General features: G+C 37.1%; 1 protein-coding gene across 1 annotated transcript in view; it reads right to left on the reverse strand.

The window, feature by feature from the left end:
- Positions 1-18,899, reverse strand: part of TRAPPC9 (trafficking protein particle complex 9) — a 517,140-nt gene that overhangs the window by 411,800 nt on the left and 86,441 nt on the right. Inside the window, exons 15-16 of the mRNA XM_010584242.1 lie at positions 16,611-16,763; positions 2,439-2,563 (exon numbers count right to left, since the gene is read on the reverse strand). Coding sequence (XP_010582544.1) covers positions 2,439-2,563; positions 16,611-16,763 — 278 coding nt within the window. The remainder of the gene's footprint in view (positions 1-2,438; positions 2,564-16,610; positions 16,764-18,899) is intronic.

Below are 18,899 nucleotides of genomic sequence, written 5' to 3' on the forward strand. Positions count from 1 at the left end.
CAGAAATAAACAGACAGTATTAAACAGAAGAAGTAGACAGCAGGGGAAAAAGCTAGATATAATACCTTATCACAGAATGACTATCAATCAGATCTAATATAGTCATCTAAATAGACAAATGCAATCTCTTCAGCTATGATAGGCAATTTCTTCTGGTCATTTGCCCAGTACCAACTATCTATGTCCACGTACATAGAGACTTAATTATGTGGATAGTCTGGGGAATTGAAAAATACTTCTAAGATACTCTAAACACATCTCAACTTCATAACCATTTTTAATCCAGGTAGATCAAATTATTGGTTTATAGTAGTTTAATCGGGACAAACTGGGATAAGATTATTATTTATGAGTATATTAACATGGTAAAAAGAAATGGAAGTTATAGAAATGGTCATTCGTTAAACTGGAATGAGCCATGGCAGTAAATCACTCTACAGATGGTGATACCTTACTGTGGTTTTCTCTCTCCTCATCTACAATAGACTAGTCTTAGAAATATTGGAAAAATATAAGACATATTTTTCCTATGATGGATGTTGTCTGCAAATACATTATCAGAATGATAATAATGTAAGTAATTAGAAATATAATTTTGTAGGCTTCCTCCAGAGCTTTATCCTGTTGGCTACTTTAACACCCTGGTTTTATTTTTCCCCCTCTATAAATCATCTCATCTAAACATTACCAAAAGTGCAAGGTTAGTGATTAAGGTTGTTTTAGAATAGATGTTAACACAGTAAATTGTTAATTTGGGGCATGCTATGGGAGCTGTACAGCAGTGATACAAATCAGGCTCAATACACAGACAAATTTACTGAGCAAGGAACCCCTTGATGCTATTGGAATGTGTATTCTCTATTGATCATAGTTTTGATCACCTGCAAGGTCTTTCCATCACAAAATACCAATTAATTAAATCAAAATTTATTCCATAAACCTAATAAGAGAATCAAGCTTGTGCATTCTCACCAGACTGTTTCACTATACACTGTTAAAAACCAAGTTCTTGCTTTACAGCTCTCCAACATCCTTGTAATACCATCACATAGATCATTGCGAACCTGCGACTTCTTGGTTGCCAGGACAACTGGCTGACAAGCAAAAAGTGCACCAAAAGGTTTTTTCATGTATTTGGTGCAAAGAAATTCTGCATTTCTGGATTTTTAGTCTGATTTTGAAATAATACTCCTCTTACTTCCATAAGTCAGAAGTGTCTATAGGTCAGACATTCTACACAAAGTTCTAAACTTAAAAATTAATGCTGGACATTTTATTCACTTAAAAATCAAATTGTTTCCTCAATCATGCTGATTTATATTTATGAGCAATTGGGAAACACCTTGCTGTGTCATAAAATACAAAGAAAAGCTTTACTAATTTTTTATCATCTTTCATATGCTGTCATCATCCTTTTTGTACCGCAGAATCAAATGATGATGAATTAGCAGTGCTAATGGTACAAACGTACTTAAAAATTAATAGCTTCACCTGTTTATTGATCAAATAGGATTGTAAATAATCTCACTGGGAAGAAAGCAAATTCACATGCAAAGCAAGTTACTGTGAAAAGCAAAGCCTATTTTTCCTTCTCAAAGACATGCTAAGCCAAATATTGCATTGTAAAACACTCAATCTAAATTCTGACTGAATGAACTAATGCAGAACACAGATCCATGTAGGAAATATATCAAATACTACAAGGCACGCAAAACATTCACCAAAGCTATGGAAGAGACCAATGAAGGGCTGCAGTACATTTTTTACAATCTTTGTTATCTTCATCTTAAATTATATGCTCTACAAATCTGGCCAGTATGAAGATGTTCTTATTTCACTGCTCAAAACAAGAAGGTTACATCTTCAACAGGTAAGATCTTCAACAGAAAAACAAACAGTAGCTTACTCCTGGGAAGACTCTCTCAGTGCAACTTCTACCTACACAACTGGTCTTTCATCCTGCTACTTTACTTTTCTTTTGGCTCTTTTAACTATTCTGTTTTATTACTTATATGAGCACCTCTAAAAGGCTTACTACTGGATGTGTGAAGATAAGACTTTGATCCAAAAATGTTTAGAAGGTAGAAAACATTCCATACATGTTAATATAAGAAAACAAAAAATTCATAGAGAAGCACCTTCCTGCAGAGTATATAGCTTAAGAAAGCAACATGAGGTGAAGAACTGACAGTTCCTTGAATATACCATACTGGTAACGAACTCTTTACAATTTCTATTGTTAGCCTGATCTTATTTCACCTTTTTTGTTCGGTTGTTCTAATATAACAATCCAAACACAGATCAACAAGCTGTTCTTAAAAAAAAAAAAAGGAAATATTTATGAGAAAAAGAAACCTTTACTTTTTAATCACACAACAAACCATAACACAGTACATTGAAAATGACATCTTTTACTTCTTTTGATGTCAATGACTTACCTTCACATGACTGAAGTCACCAACTTTGCTGCTTTCTTGTGGATTAATAGGTTTAGTCTCTACTCTTGGCTTGACAACCTGCCGAAAAGGACTGGAGAGCGGAAGTCCACTAACACTGATTCCATCTGGAAACAGAATAAATAAAATTACTTTTGCTTGTCTAATGTTACATTTTATTCCAACGAATCTGTATCTGTATTATCAGAGGGAGAGAAGACAAGCAAAAAGAAATACTAACATTTTATACAAAAAGGCAAAACAAAAGGTAAAGATTATTTTTCTATATTTTTCTCTAGAAGCCAAAAAAACCCAAACGGGAATACACCTAAAATTCAGTGAAGGTCACAGGAAAGGAAGGTAACTGCATTTGGAATATCACACCAGAGATGTCAGAGTTAATAATTCAAAACTACTTTTAATATTTACAATATTAGAAAAGAACAAAGATAAAAGGTTCTGCTTTTCCATGATAGTGACCCTATCAACTGCTTAATATCTTTAAACTAACTTTCAGTATGAGGCCTGAGGATTCCTTTTTCAAGTATATACTGTGGAAAAGAATAGAAAATAGAGAAGTCATGTTTTGTACCACCTACTGATGTAAAAATATATAAAATATTTCTCATGTATAAAAAGGGCATAATGGAAACGAAGGTTTACATTGTAATAGTCAACAAAAAGCTTAACAGAAATGGATATCCTTAGAGGAATGTCCTCAGTTTGGTATTTACTAGCAGTCTGTGTACTGGCATACAGTATAGCAATAAAAGACAATATGACTACTTAGTAGTATCTTTTATTGCTGACAAGCTTGTATAACTTGAAGGTAAATAAATGCACTGCAGCCTATTTGGGTTTCTCAACCTACCAAAGGTACATTGTAAGCACAAACCATTAAACCGTGTGAAAATTACTGTTGAATCAAAAAAAGTCAGAGGAATAAGAAAATTAAAATAATGAAGCTTTAACATACATTAAAACTAGAGTCATAATTTGTTATTACTTAGATTTACATCCGAAGTCCAAAGAAGAGCAGGATTTAATTCCTTTACGCTGTGCAGAGCAACTGCAATCCACAAACACCAATTAAATACAAGCAAAAGCTCATATATAGCAGCAGACACATATATCTAAACATATGGGAAACACAAAATTAATACACAAAACCCAAACAATATTCCTTTTTGGAAATTGCTCCTATCAAATTATATTTGCTAATATCACATTCTAATTCCATGGATGACCTCGAATCTAGACCTGTTGAGGATACAATCCTCAAAAGAAGAAACCAGAAGAACAAGATGGAGCATGAAATGGTTTTGCTGCATTAAAATCCTACTTCACAGGTATCCAAATGAGAAAACAAAGGGCATATCCCCATATTTCTTTACTTCCAATTTCCTTCACTAACTAATGAGTTTTAAAATGCACCTTAGTTCAGCCTTAAAGACACACTATGATAAACATCAGATTTGAAGATGCTGGTTCAGGAGGCTTACTAGTCAAAAAAAAAAAAAAAACTTAACAGTTTTTAATTTACAATTATCTCATATGCACAAAAAAAAGTGAAAACAAAGATTACTGTTTCTCAGGAAATTAATATTTCCATCACCAACTGTCATCAACATCATCCACCTCCTAAAAAGTCAATAACCTTTACAGTTTACAGCAAAATACGTATTCACATACACTGATGTACTTCACATGGGCAAAGCCTAACTTGATGCTGTGTATTTGTAATGGTTGTGGCTGGGATAGAGTTAAATTTCTTCATAGTAGCTTCTATGGGCCTGTTTTGGATTTGTGCTGAGAATAGTCTTGATAACACACTGATGTTTTAGTTACTGCTGAGCAGTACTTACACAGAATCAAGGCCTTTTCTGCTTCTCACCCAGGGAGTAGGCTGGGGGTGCACAAGAAGCTGGTAGGGGACCAGGCCAGCCTTCCTCAGAGCAGCGGGTCTGCAGTCAGAGACTCTGCCCTTGGGTCGGGACGCCACCCAAGGGAACTCCTGCAGGTTAAGAGCGCTCATCTTTTAGGTTAGTGATATGCACATTTTGGGTCATCATTTCTAAAGCTTAAGAATTCTTAAGTCAGTTGTGCAGTATCAATTTCCCTTTATATCACCGAACCTGTGGTTTACTAATGTTCTCAGAGATCTAAACAATTTTGATTGAAGAATAAATTTCATTGAGCTTAACACCCATTTAATTTGATTGCACAAGCCTCCGCCTCAGGGACACAGCCAGGACAGCTGACCCCAACTGACCAGAGGGATATTCCAGACCATATGATGTCACGCTCAGCAATAAACATTGGGGGGAGGTTGGCAGGGGGGTCACTGCTCAGGGACAGGCTGGGATCGGTCGGTTGGTGGTAAGCAATTGTTTTCATTTGCATCACTTGTCTTTCTTGGGGTTTATTTTCCTCTATTTTTTCTTTTCCTTACTTTTTTTTAATTATTATTTCTTTTTTTAATTATTAAACTGGTTTTATCTCAACCCATGAGTTTCTTTCTCACTTTTACCCTGGCAATTCTTCCCCCACCCCACTGGAAGGTGGAAGGGGGGTGTGAGTGAGCAGCTGTGTGGTGCATAGTTGCCAGACAGCGTTAAACCACGACATTCTCAAGGCTTCCACTGACTTCTGCAGAGGATTGCCAAAAGCTGAGTGAAGATGTCTAAGATGCCATTCTTGCAGTTGCCACAGTGTATTACTGGCTCCCCAAGGGCCAAGGTACTACTCTTCGAAAGATGGTATCAGATGCTACCACTGAAGTGGAAGGAATGATCAACTTGCAGAAACAAATCTCAGTGCTTTAAAGGAAAGGAATTTTAAGGAGGGAAATTTAAAGGAAAGGAAAATTATTTTGGTGGTTCTGGTGACCTTCACACAGAAGCAAAAGAACTAGTAGCTACATCAAATATCTATTCATTTTTGTGTGGAGTGCATGAAAAATTACCTTTTTTCCCCTTCAACTCACAGCACAAGTTGTCACATTTATGTTTAATGTTCATTAGATATAAGTCTTTGTGCAACAGTTAGGATGGACTTTGCCACACCTTATGTTTTGGTGCACAATTTTGAAGCAAATATCATCATCATCATCATCATCCCCACTTACTTGGGTTTGCAGAGCAATTTCAGTGCATGCAAGCTAGATTCTTTTTGGATTAAACAAACCAAAACTAAAGACTTCGGTCCCAGAGTACAAGTACTGTACTCCAATCCCAACAAGCAGTCCTTCAGACAAATTTGTATCACACATGTGGAGGGGATATTTTATCCAGAGGGCCAAAATAAGTCTGGCGTCAGGTAGAATACTTGAATCACACCACAATGTAATGCAAGACCTTTAGCACTGAGTGCTTCTACCTACCAATCTATTCCTACTGCATCATCTAAATGTAGATATAGCCTTTAGTCACTAAATCCAGCAATTCTAAATAAGGAATTATAGTGAGATAACCAGGCAGTATAAGCATAGAAAAAAAGCTGTGTGTGATCAGACATTATATACTACACATTTAAGACCAAGCATTTAGAGTTTCATTAGATCTAAGATCCAAATACAACACAGCCCCTAATGAATCTTCAGAACCACACAACTTGCAGTCTACCTAAATTAATCAGGGTTGCCAACCATCTAATGGAACTACTCTTTGCCGTTCAGATTACAGTTTACAGCCATGTTCAGATAGACAGCACAGATCAAGCACGCCTCAACGGACAGTCTGCAAGATTTTAATAGTGAAAGACTAACACTGTATTTTCCAATGTTATATCTTTGCTCAAGCATACTGTGAAAGCATTGAATATCCTGTTGTATATTACTGGGGGAGAGCAGGAGAGGCAGATGAGAACACCCTCCCTGTGCAATGTAGCTTTACTAAAAATTAGTCAAAACTTACTGTGCATAAATGTGTTTATCCATGTGCAAACACTGCTTCAGACTGTTCAGTAGCAAATTTTTTAATAAGTTACTCTTAAGGGACAGACATTAAAGTGACTCACATGGGCTTATCAAAGAGAAATACATCTTGTAATACCTGTTCCATCTTTTAGATGGCATCATGACGTCTCAAATTCAGGCAACAGTAGTTACAGTTATACCTCCCAAAGGTTTGTATTTTGATTATTAGCTTGTATGATAATCCATGCATTTTCATAGAATGGTTTGGGTTGGAAGAGACCTTTAAAGATCACCTATGCCAAACCTCAAGTCACCTTCTTTTTTCACCTTCATTGCTGTTCTTTTCCAGGTTAGCTAGTTAATGACTTATACATTAAAACAAAAACACCAAAAAAACCCACAAACCAACCCACACCAACCAAATCCCCAAACCAACCAAATAAAAAAAAAAACAGTATCAAAAAAACCCCAACAACCCTGAGAGTAATCAGAGCACAAAGGCATGTTGTACTACTTTGAAAGGTATGCAGCATTAGCCTGGTTTTCCTCATTGTTAGAATTCTTCTTTTAATATCTATGAACGTTCAAATTAAGAGTGTTGATTAATATTAAATATTAAAACGTATTTGTTCCATGTGGGTTCACTGCAGAAAAATCAATCAACAGCATCTAACTGATACAAAATCAGAAGGGGTAAGACTGAATAGGGTTGCTACAAATGGGAACACAATCATGAGTTATTATATGACTATCTGGGAAAACTGGAAAACACAACTGCTAAACTTAGTAGTTTTTATTAGTATTCAACTAAAATTGAGAAAGCCTTTTCTCTTACAATGTAACTACATTAAATCATGCATTAAGCTAGCCCATGAACACCAGGGAAAAAGGAGATGAGAGCACGAAATAATTTTGTATGTGCTAATAGGTATTTTAGTTCTAACTTGCACAAGAAATAACAAGGTATTAAACCACTCCTAGACCAACACTTACCATCTCTTAAAAGCCAACTGATATTAAAGCAAACATACTTATTAGCCTAAGCTTTGAGGCAATAATACACTAAAAAGTTAAAGACAGCTTGCCAGCAAAACTCATCATAAATACATTCGATCACAGGCTTTGAAATCTACTCTTTTTTAATGAAAATAAAAAGTTTTACCTCAGGAAAAATATTGTTTTCAAATTGATGAATTATTTTTACCAGTTCTATATTTAGAAGAAAAGTTGACACTGACTGGTGCATAAAATTGCAAAGAAAAACTTAAAAGAACCAAGCACTAAAAATTGCGAAGCACTAGTCAGATTTTCCATCTTATATAAGGCACAGGTTTTCCTTTCTTTGAGAAAGGAATAGATAATACTTAAAACAACATCTTGGACATACAACTAATGCCTTGCTTAATTTTCTTTTAAAAACCCATTCTATTTTCATTTTCTTAGGGCGGGGGCAGGGGGGAGACAAAGGTTAGTTTAAACATTTTCTTTGGGGAAGAGGGAATTTTTTAATCTCTAAATTGTACCTGCAAAAGGAGGTATAGCAAAGGAAACACCAGTTCTGCTTCAGGCTAAGAGGAAAGTCTAAGGTAACCATTGTAGTGGTCAAACTTTCTGTTTCAAGTCTGTGGCTCTCAAACTTGGCATATAACACAGAGCCCAGTGCCAGGCACTGTGCTATACTTCAAAGGACTCACACCTTCGCAACTTTGACTGTAGAAGGGAACTTCTCTGTGAGAGGACAAAAAAAATTAATGTTCTGCTGCAAGCAATTTTTTTTTATTATTTAGCTTTTCCTGTTCTTTGACCAGGCAGCAAAGTTGGTTAGACATTGTCCAGCTCCTCTGCAATACAATGGAGAAACACATTCTGTTAAAAGCTCTAGTAGGCTACAGAACTTAATGATGGCAGAAGAAAATAGGTAATTGAAAAATTTAGACAATGAAGCAGTTCACCAGAAGTTTTAAATTACTTGATATTTATATTTTTTGAGACTTCATATGTTTTATTTTCTCTCATGAAGTTTGAAGATATGAAGATGCTAAATCCTCCACAGTTTTCTTTCATCAATCCATACTGTCAAACAGCTTCAGCAGCCTTTCACTATAAAAAGAACAATTGTCTTTCTACTCTGTCCAGAAATCTTCCTAATTTCTAGAATCCACATTGATTATTTCCATGGTAACAGCATATGACCAACACTTTTTCCATGGTAACTGCAAAAACACAGCTTGCCTTTCCAACATCACAGTCACTGCTGTCACAACAGAGGAAAATCTCTTACCGGCATTTCCTCTCTCCTCTCAAATGTTAAGTAAATTGTCAATTTAATTTCATTAGCCACTTTCACAGCTCACTGCACAGAAAAATCCCACACAATTTTGTATTTGAATGAGGGAAAGTTTACTAAGGGGGTTAAACCTGTAGATTTACAACCCAATGACTAAGCACTGAAGAAAGAGCTGGCATGGGACAGCTTCCGTGCCATTCTAATCCACAGCTCCCTTGTAACACTGTGCTGTACAACAATCACTGACCTGATCCAGGTGACAAAAATATACACTTTTCAACAGGTGCATCACAACTACAGTGGTCTCAAACCCTGTGGCAAGGAAACCCTTAAGTAACCTTACCACTGAAGCCAGGACACTACAGAAGTTTGTTTGTATTCCAAGGCACTCTACAGGTAACTGGCAATATGATGTCACATGAAATGCAAAACAGCATAAGATTTTAGGTTGAACTGCTTCTTCTCTGCAGAAGAAATACTTATAATCCAATAGCAGTACAAACCTGCTTACTACTGTTTTCTAAAGACACATGAAACTTACCTACTACTATATATTTGGTGTCCATCCCCAGGTGCTGTCAGTGGGGCTGCAGGGCGGCCTCTATGAGGAGAGGCCGGGGCTGCCCCGTGCCGGACACAGCCGGTTCCAGCCGGTCCCAGCCGGCTCCAACGGCCCCACCGCAGGACACAGCTGAGCCCCTCAGCCAAGATGGGGGAAAACAGGTTCCAGAAAGGGCCGAAGGCGGCACAGGCAGAGGAGGAGGAGGAGGGAGCCGAGGAGGGAGCAGGAGGAGGATGAGGAGGAGGGCGGGAGGCGGTGCAGGCCCGCAGCAGGGATCCCCTGCAGCCCTGGAGAGACCCCGCTGGAGCAGAGACCCCCCCTGCAGCCCGGGGAGGGCCCCACAGGGGCCGCAGCAGGGGGATATTTCCTGCAGGAGCTGCGGCCGTGGAGAGCCCGGGCGGGAGCAGGTTGTCCCTGAAGGACTGCAGCCCGGGGAAGGGCCCGCGCTGGAGCAGGGAGACGTGGGAGGAGGGAGGAGCGGCCCAGAGGGGCTGGGGGGGACCCACCGCAACCCCCGGCCCCAGCCCCTGCGCCGCCCCTCGGGGGGACACAAGTCGGGAGGGAAGGGGTGAAGCTGGGAAAGGGGAAAACAGGGGGGAAGGTGTTTTAATTTTGGTTTTGTTTCTCAGTAGCCAAAGCTACTTTGATTGGAGGTAAATGCAATTAATTTCCCCAAGTCTAGTCTGTTTTTCCTGTGACAGTAACTGCTAAGTCATCTCCCTGTCTTTACCTTAGCCCATGAGCTTTCTCAACCTATTTTCTCCCCCTGTCCTGTTTAAGATGGGGAGCAAGCAAGCAGCTGGGGAGCGGGGAGAGGGTGTTTGGCCCTTAGTCAAGGTTAACCACCACATATTAAAAAAATATAAAAACACTATAACTTCTTTCTCTACATGAGTAACAGTACGAATTAATAACCCAAGAGATATGTCAGAGGTTTTGGAAATACACAACTTGAGCATAAAATATGAAAACTAAATGCCCCCTCAACCCATTTGTTTATTTCATCAATCCATTGCCTGATAGAAATTTCAAAACAAAAATCCTCTTGGTAGGCAACCTCTCCTAAGAATACTGTAACGGTTTTAAAGTACTTTCAGCTTGCAGAAAAAAGAGAAAAAAACAACTCAAGACAGGAAAGAGTATGCTTGCCAAACCAGAATATGCCTTTTTTTTTTCCTAGAAAAAAAGAATGATCTTGTATTCTGCTGAAAGCAGGCAGAATTCTGGAAACTTGCTGTCTGCAGCAACAAAGAGGGGAATAACACAAGAGTAGATAGATAGAGTTTCAGGCAATATAATCCACTTCACCCTTCACACTACAGGTGGGCATTAAGATGCAGTTCCTTCGCTCTCTCAAAAACATGCTTAAGACTATTATACAAGAGACCACAGGTAGCAGTGCTCCGGGCAAAGCTACTAGGAATGCATCAACATTCTGGCTCCCAGGGGCAGGGCAGAGACAACACGTAGCACACTAAGCACTTCTCTGAGACTCCACTACACTTGAAGAGGATGGTAACAATAGCAAATGCAGCATAAGTAAGGATTCTTTCCTGAGGTTGGTGAACTAACTAAAATAGAATTGCAAGTTAAATTTAGAATAAGGGTGAATACAACGAAAGGGAGCAAATGAAGTGTGAAAAAATTCATAATCAAAGACTAGAAATTATTTATACATAGTACATTAGATGCTAAAATAAAGTACCTCAGCAAGGAAATAGTGGAAAAGGATGGCAGGTCAATTAGCCTGTATGTGCCAGTAATAGATTTGTTGCTATTTACCTCATGTCTGTCTTACCTATTTACATTTTAAAGATTTGGGGCCTGAAATACCTCTTATTACATGTTTGTATAGCAGCTGGTACAACTGATATAGGCCGAGGTCCTATGGCACTTATAAACTGTTGAAAAAAAAACCCTGTATCAATCAAATTGTAAGAGAAGATTATTTGTCTAGATTAAAAGGCAGTTGGAAGAGAAAAAGGCACCTTATCTTCTGTGAGCACTAAAGCTGGAATTCAAGAACAAGTCTGTAAGAAAAGTTCTCAAAAAAATTAAGAATATTTTTGAAGTAACATGGTGCTAAATTTACAGAGGACACAGAAGCATTTGAAGTTAAGGGGAAAAAAAAACCAAAACCAACCAAAAAAACCCCCACAAACTCATTTACTCAGATTAACAGTGCAATCAAAGTGAAAACTAACATCTTCAAACTGCATAGACAAAAAACTTCCTAGAAATGAAGCCCCTTCAAAAAATATTCTGAATGATTAAATGTAATAAAGGCAACCAAGCATAGTAACATATAAATAAACATACTGAAATATCTCAGAGGACTTCCATCATCATCATCAGTAATACAATTATCTTAATAGAGTCCTCTAGGCTACTTAGTTTTTTAGAAGACCTGTCAAGACTACATTTAAATTCAAAATCAGGTATCTTTCTAACAAAGAAATATATTGTCTATATGCTATGTAAGTGTAAGAACATTTTTAGGTAGATAAAATCTAGCCATTTAAGCAGAAAAGCAACCAAGCGAGTATGAAACATGCAATAGTCTTTCATACCAATATTAAAAAATATTCAAGATGACTGCTTTTAGAAATATGTTATTATTTCTTTGCAACCTTTTCTCCCCCAGAGAAGGGAAGGAAAGACTTAAGGCATAGGTTTGCTTCTCTCTTCGCACATAATTAATTAGTTCCTTTGATGAGTTTATGAATTTAAATATTCTTGCACCTGTCTTTAGGTTCTCTATACACAGAATGAATGAACATAATGAAGTACTCATTGTAGATTATTTCATTAACCTTGCAAAACATTATCCCCATGTAACAGAACCTTTTTTAAAAGACTGCTTCCCACTAACAAATTACCATGAATAATGCAATCCAGAAAGAGCAGCTATTCTTTTCCCATTTAGCATCAGGCAAATACTGGATTTCAGAAATTAAAGTATAATGACTGGGAAGGAGAATTCATCATGCTCATAATGTGTGCATCCCATTCACTGCTTTACATCACCTTAACAGGTGACAGAGACCTTACTGCTTAAGCTCCTTAAGCCTGGCTGTACCAAGCAGACAGTGTGCTTCCTCCTGTCTTACTGAGTGTAACAACCTTAGAATCAACTTAAATACACACAGTGACTTTCCTGACCAGAGAACCAGGAACATACAGAGAAGGAACCCTGAACCACCCAGCTGAGGGATAGGAGACCCAAAACTTCATTAGCATTTCCAGCAAACAGATCTCCGACAGGGAATCCCTGAATCTTGGTCAACTGCCTTCAAGACATAAGCCTGGTCATCTTAATCCTAATTAATGAAGTGTCTCTAGAATACCTGTCCAGCTGTTCAAAGTGTTTGCAAAGTAATTAATTCCAAAGATAATAAACCAAGGAAATCTAGATTGTGACAAGAACCTTAGACATGCTTTGATGGGATGTGCATTCTTCTGCAATGTTATTAGGCTGTTTTTGCATAAACCCAATTCCCAGCATGGAAGCCTATACAATACAGACAGAATGGCATGTTCCTGACATCACAGCTAGGACCTCACAAAAATTAATGACTGGGCAATGAAATGTCAAATGAAATTCAGCATAAAAAAATGGGAAAAAACAACCCTAAACTTCTATGTGAAATAAGAGGCTCTCAGCATACCATTACTGTTCAGGAGCAAGATCCTGGAGCTATGGTTCACAGATTCATGAATCTACAAACCCAATTTTCAGCAACAGTCAAAAAAGCAAATGACAGATTTGCATTATTGTGTCATTAGAAGGAAAGTAATATAAACCAAAATACAATTGTTAGATCACTACAGAAATACATAGATCACCTTTCAAATAGCATGTACAGCCTACCTCAAACATATAGAGCTGAAAGCAGTCAAAAGGGACAAGGCTGATCAATGTTCAGAACTGTCTCCATAAGAGGGACAACTAAGCCCATTAAATATATTCTGTCTGTGAAAGAGACCACTGTGACAGTAACAAGAGGAAATGTATAAAATCATGACTGTATGTACGATGTTTAGAAGATGTACTGTTACCTGTTTCTTGCAATACAAGAACCAAGTAATATCAGAAGGACACCAGTAGGTGCAAAGCTGCTATAAGTAATTTAGCTGCAATTCTTCTTGACACAGGATGTTGTACAGTCCTGATGAAGAGAGTGAAGAATTTTATGAATGAGAAACCCACTGAGGATGACTAACAATGCCTAAAACCAGAGAAACCATATCAGGCTCTGGAAGTTCCTAAGCTAACAACAGTTGGGAGCCCAAAAGCCTAAAGGAAAGTAGCATGTATGTTCATGATTCTCCCTATATTCTGCCTCGGGCATCTGCTCTTAGCCACTATCACAGCCAGGATATTGGACTAGACGGTCATTGAGCTGATCCTGTACAGCCACTCATGTGTTTTTGCTTCCTTTAATCTAGAAGAACATCTAACATTTTTCTTTACAAGACAGTATACCATCAACACACAAGAATTAGATCAGCAATTTTGATTGATAACTTAGTTTACTTTCCAATTGGATAAGTGTATCATCAGAAACATCAGTAATTTATCCTTTCTGTACTATGTCCTGATTACAAACAGAGTAAAAGGAAACAATTTCAGCAGCAAATGAAAACAGATCAAAGTAACAGATGCCCCGCTAAGGGCATTACTTTTAAAAGGCAAAAGTATTTTGATCATCATTGTAAATCTGGTCTTCAAAAGAAAAAGGTACCATGGCTACCATATGATTAAAAGTCATGCCATAGTTGCCATTGATTTTTCTAGCTCTTTACTGTTCTTCACATCAGGATCTTACCTGCTTCTTTAGAAAGTACAATATTTGTAAAGTTAAAAGCAATATAGAAAAATTACAGTAGCAATTAAAAATGTCAATGTACTTAGCATCTCTAATAATACTTTCAAGATACACACAGTACATAGCACCCAAAGATACTGAAGTTCTAAAGAAACACTAATGGATCCTACTCCTTTATCATCACTGAACAAGAAAAGGTTGAATTGCTTCCAGGCTTCAGTTACACAACCTTTCAAAGAAGCTGTAGGCAGAAATAACAAGGTCATTCCAAGATTTTGTTCACATGTGGTCACATAAAAGTTAGATACAGGTAAAAAAAAATAAGCCAAAATCCACTATTGCACAATTGTTCAATATCAATACCGAGAATTAAGTTTGTTATCTTCTTCTATAGAGTATTTTGTTTGTATCTTATTTTATCTGAAAAACTGCTGGGCAACTACAGCTTCAGAATCCCTTTGAAGCTTCTTTGAGACAGGGCAAATTTGGAAGTTACAAAAACAAAATCAACAGAACCGGCACTAAAGACAGTAACGTCTAGCTTGATGCCGTGAAAAGCTGAAATCAGGACTCAATAGTCAGGATGACAGTAGGTATTATTTATTGCAGAGCTGGGTGCACGGGGGATCGCTCCTCCTAATATGCGTGCGGCATCAAGTCAGTTACACAATTTATATGCAATTTATGCATACATATTCGTAAAATAATTAGCATATTCATGACTTTTCTGGGAACTCATTAACATAAGTAACCACCCATCTCCACATGCGCATCATAATCCTTGGATGGGTTTCAGGGACAACTGTGCAGTCTTGAGGCATCCTTTGCCTCTTTATCTCATAGTGACCTTGCATTCCATTCGCAAAGATAAATTCCATTAAAAGATTACTGTGTGCTTACATATCTGTCTCACAAGACAATGTTTACATAGTTCATTGCTGCTGCTTGTTAAGAGTCTTGTCTGGTAGACTCTGAGTCCATCAGGCTCAGGCTTCAAGCTTTTAAAATACTGACTTTCATAATTATTTTTCAATTTATATTGATTACATTGATCAAGTTCCTTCTCATTTCCATGCCACTGATTTCTTTCCTATTAATGCTAACCTGTCAACAAATAAAAGCTAAGTTTCCAAAGTTCAATTTAAATTTTGAATCAACTGGCCTATAGTCTTTCCATATAATACAATAGATTGAATAATTGAATTATGATCTAATAAAAGCTTTTATAAAATAAGCAAGCAATAAGCCATTGGAATTTCCATGGAAAAGACAGGTCATCTACAGGGTACACAAGGACCAAGAGTTCAGGGATCTGTAAGTAATGCAGTATCATCTGCTCCTGAAACAGTAAAATAATTCTACAGGTAGCATCGGATCTGCTCCCCCACCCCCCCGTTCCATGAATTTGTAGCACAAATTTGTGCTGTACAGAATTACAGTTCCTATCAAGGGCATTTCTCAAAGCCTCAATTCCTTGGCAGCTGTGTTTTCACGGTAATATCAGGGTGTGGTCTTCCTCCACTATCAGCTTTTTCAAAAAGTTCTAAAGTAAATATTAGTGTAGCAACACTATGGGTTTTATGCAGTTAAATCCTAAAATACTTTTATAATATACGTATTTTGCACCAGGGAGGTTTAAAAAACAAAGAAGCCTTTTAATCTTTACTAACAATTACTACAATTTCCGTCTAAATGCATTTGCAAGATAACTCACAGAACTCAGTTCTATTCAACTTGAATAAGCTGTACATACAATCCTGTTGCATTTTTTCTATACTGAAAATATTATTTTTTTAAAGATTAATTATACTGATAAAGCATACCTGCAACTGGATCATGGGAAACAGTCCAAATAATAATGATTTTTTTTTTTTTTTTTAATACGGGAATATCTTGTTTTGTCAAGTTAATTCAATCAGTGTAAATATAACAGGCAATTGAAAAAATACAGAGTATAGCAATTACTCCAGTGAGACTGTGTGTTTATTATAAAAAGGAAATCCTTATTACAAGTATCTGGTACTTGTAATTCCAGATAATTCTAATACAAGCAAACATTGTGGGTTTTTTATTCAAAAGAAACCATGAGTTTAAGCACATGAAACTTTCTCTACAGTACAAATATTAGGGAGATTATGCCCTAACATTGCAGTGTGTCACTTCTGGCAAAACCACAGTCAGCCACGATTAAGAATCCTACAATCTGCGTAACTAAATGATCAACTTAACGTTATTTCTCTTTAAACTCACTGATGTTTGCAAACTATTTTTCTTTATCTTCATAAGATAAGGATACAAAGACACACATCAAAAAAACTCTGTGTCAGGAAGGATTTAAAAAGATAGCAAGACAAGATCTCATGACAGGGAAGTTTGGTCAGACTATCATGCCCACAGTCATCACAAAAATTCAGTCTCCAATCCATACAGCTCACTGAACAATTGTCTTTACATTAAAAGACACAAATACGAAAATACACAGCCACATCACACACCGTATTTTAAAACAAATGGCGTAACAACTGGGTGTTTCTCAGAAGCACATACAACCCTCCTAAACAAGGAGAAATTAAAAACTCACCATCACTGAGATCTTGCAGAAGATTTTCTTGGCATGAGAAGTCCAGCTTCACTTTAATGTTTACAGTAAATGTTGCAATCTTTCCAGGTTTTAAAGGAAACTGGGAGAGGGTATCTTCTAGCTTCCAACTCAAGAAGTCCCCATACAGCTTCTCTATATTAAAATAAGGAAAAAATTCATAAGCATAACCACTGTGTTAAGGAAGTTTAAGTTTATAACTGTTGCACAGAGTATTAACTGATCTGTCATTTTCTGTTAATATTCTAAAATATTCAGAATTAAGCATTAAAAATTAATGTAATGCTAGAAAGACATTAGAGAGGTTACTGACATTGGCCTGGAAGCATGTAGATCACAAAGCTCAAAATATGATACTAAGTTAAGAACACTACCAGAAGAAAAATACGGCACAACAGACAGCATTAAATATACATTTGAATACTTGAGAACACAGCTTGAAGGGGACCTAGAAGTTCATATAGTTTGGAATCATACAGACTCCAACTTGGGAAATGGCATATGAATGCACAAAACATTTCATCAAAATATTACACCAAAATAAATCAGGAGCAATTCTGAAACACAACGGAGAAGGCTAGGAAGACTACTAGCTTTCATTTTTTTATAAAACAAAAGTCCTTTCTGAAAACTGAGAAGCATAAAGTACACAAGACCCAAATATTAAGGATGCTGTCAGACAGGATTAGTTCATGTTAAAAGGTATTTGAAAAATTATTTATCATTGGTCCATATGAGATACGGCATCTGTTATTATTAGCTCCTCTGCCCTAAGCCTAAAGTGCCAGAAGGCATATGAGAAAAAAAAACAATATTTACTGTTCATCAATACATTGAGACACTTTATCCAGTTATTCAGTCTCCTTATTACTCCAGTAACATCGAAAGAACCATCTTGAAACGAAGAAGAGCAGAGGGTTAAGTCCACTTCAGGAAGAACAGTGAGTTAGTTATCTGTTATTTCAAGCTCTGAAGTATGCCAAAACCAAAAGTCATGGACATTTAAGTACCTTCAGCAGAAGCCATCTAAAAAGTGATATTCTATGAACTTTATGCAAGAGCAAATTTTTTTTTTAGAATGACAGAAAAGATTGTTACATACTAGAATGGTACAATAACAGTGACTACTTCCTGAATTAATCTTATTTCAGTTACTAAATAAACACAAGAAATATCTGCTAATGTCTGATTTCTTTTACACACTTCATGAATGATCCGGGCGGTGGAATTGATCTCCCAGTGTTACACTTCTAATCCATTTTACAGGATGGAGTTAATTTTCTTTATAGACACCTATACAGTGCTGTGGTTTGGACTTGTGACTAAAACAGTGTTGGCAACACACCAGCTTTTTGGCTATTGCTGTGCAGTACTTGCAGAGCATCAAGGGTTTCTCTTTTCCCAGTTCGCCCTGCCAGCAAGTAGGCCAGCAGCGGGCAAGAAGCTAGAAGGCAATACAACCAGGACAGCTGAGCCAGACTGACCAAAAGGATATTCCATGCCATAAAATGTAATTTTGGTTTGTTTTTAACTTCCTCCTTCCTTTGATTATTAAATAGCCTTTATCTCTACTTAGAAGTTTTTGCACTTTTGCCCTTCTGATTCTCTTCCCCACCCTGCTGGGGGAGAAGATGGGGGCAGTGAGCGACCAACTGGCTGGGGGCTTTGGTTCTGGCCAGAGTCAAACCCCCACATTCATAAATTCATTAATATTTGCAAGACCATACAATGCTAAACACTGCAGAAAAGTCTATTAATACATAAAATAAACATGATGGTTTGACTGGGAGAATCCTAAAAATATATTAATTTAATGTCACAATGCATACTATCTCCAAAGTACACTGAAGAATCCTTCTAAAAGATCATTTAAATACCATCTCAGCACTGCTTTGCATAACACAGGGACCACTGAAAGTCACACAGTTCATCTCTACTTTGTACCAGGCTACTGTATTTAAGAGCAAGTTAGTGTATTGGCATTTCAGAGCCTTTCCAAAACCATCATCTAAGATCAATATGTGAGAAAATGGGGTGGGAAGACTGCCTCAACAACTACAATCTAGAATTAAGGATCTTTCAAAAAAAGTAGTTAGAATTCCAGTCCAAACTTTGGTGATTTGCACAGAAAAAAATGCATCTAGGGAAGAAAAAAAAAAGTTAATATTTTTTCATTAACTTCTACCTAAACAATAACTGCTTTGCCTCAGATATATTTTTCTCACAGACCATCAATTGTTATCTTGAGTCTTTTCGCATCAAATCAATATT

This window comes from Haliaeetus leucocephalus, unplaced genomic scaffold, assembly GCF_000737465.1.
Source record: "Haliaeetus leucocephalus isolate CR32 unplaced genomic scaffold, Haliaeetus_leucocephalus-4.0 Scaffold953, whole genome shotgun sequence".
NCBI lineage: Eukaryota > Metazoa > Chordata > Aves > Accipitriformes > Accipitridae > Haliaeetus > Haliaeetus leucocephalus.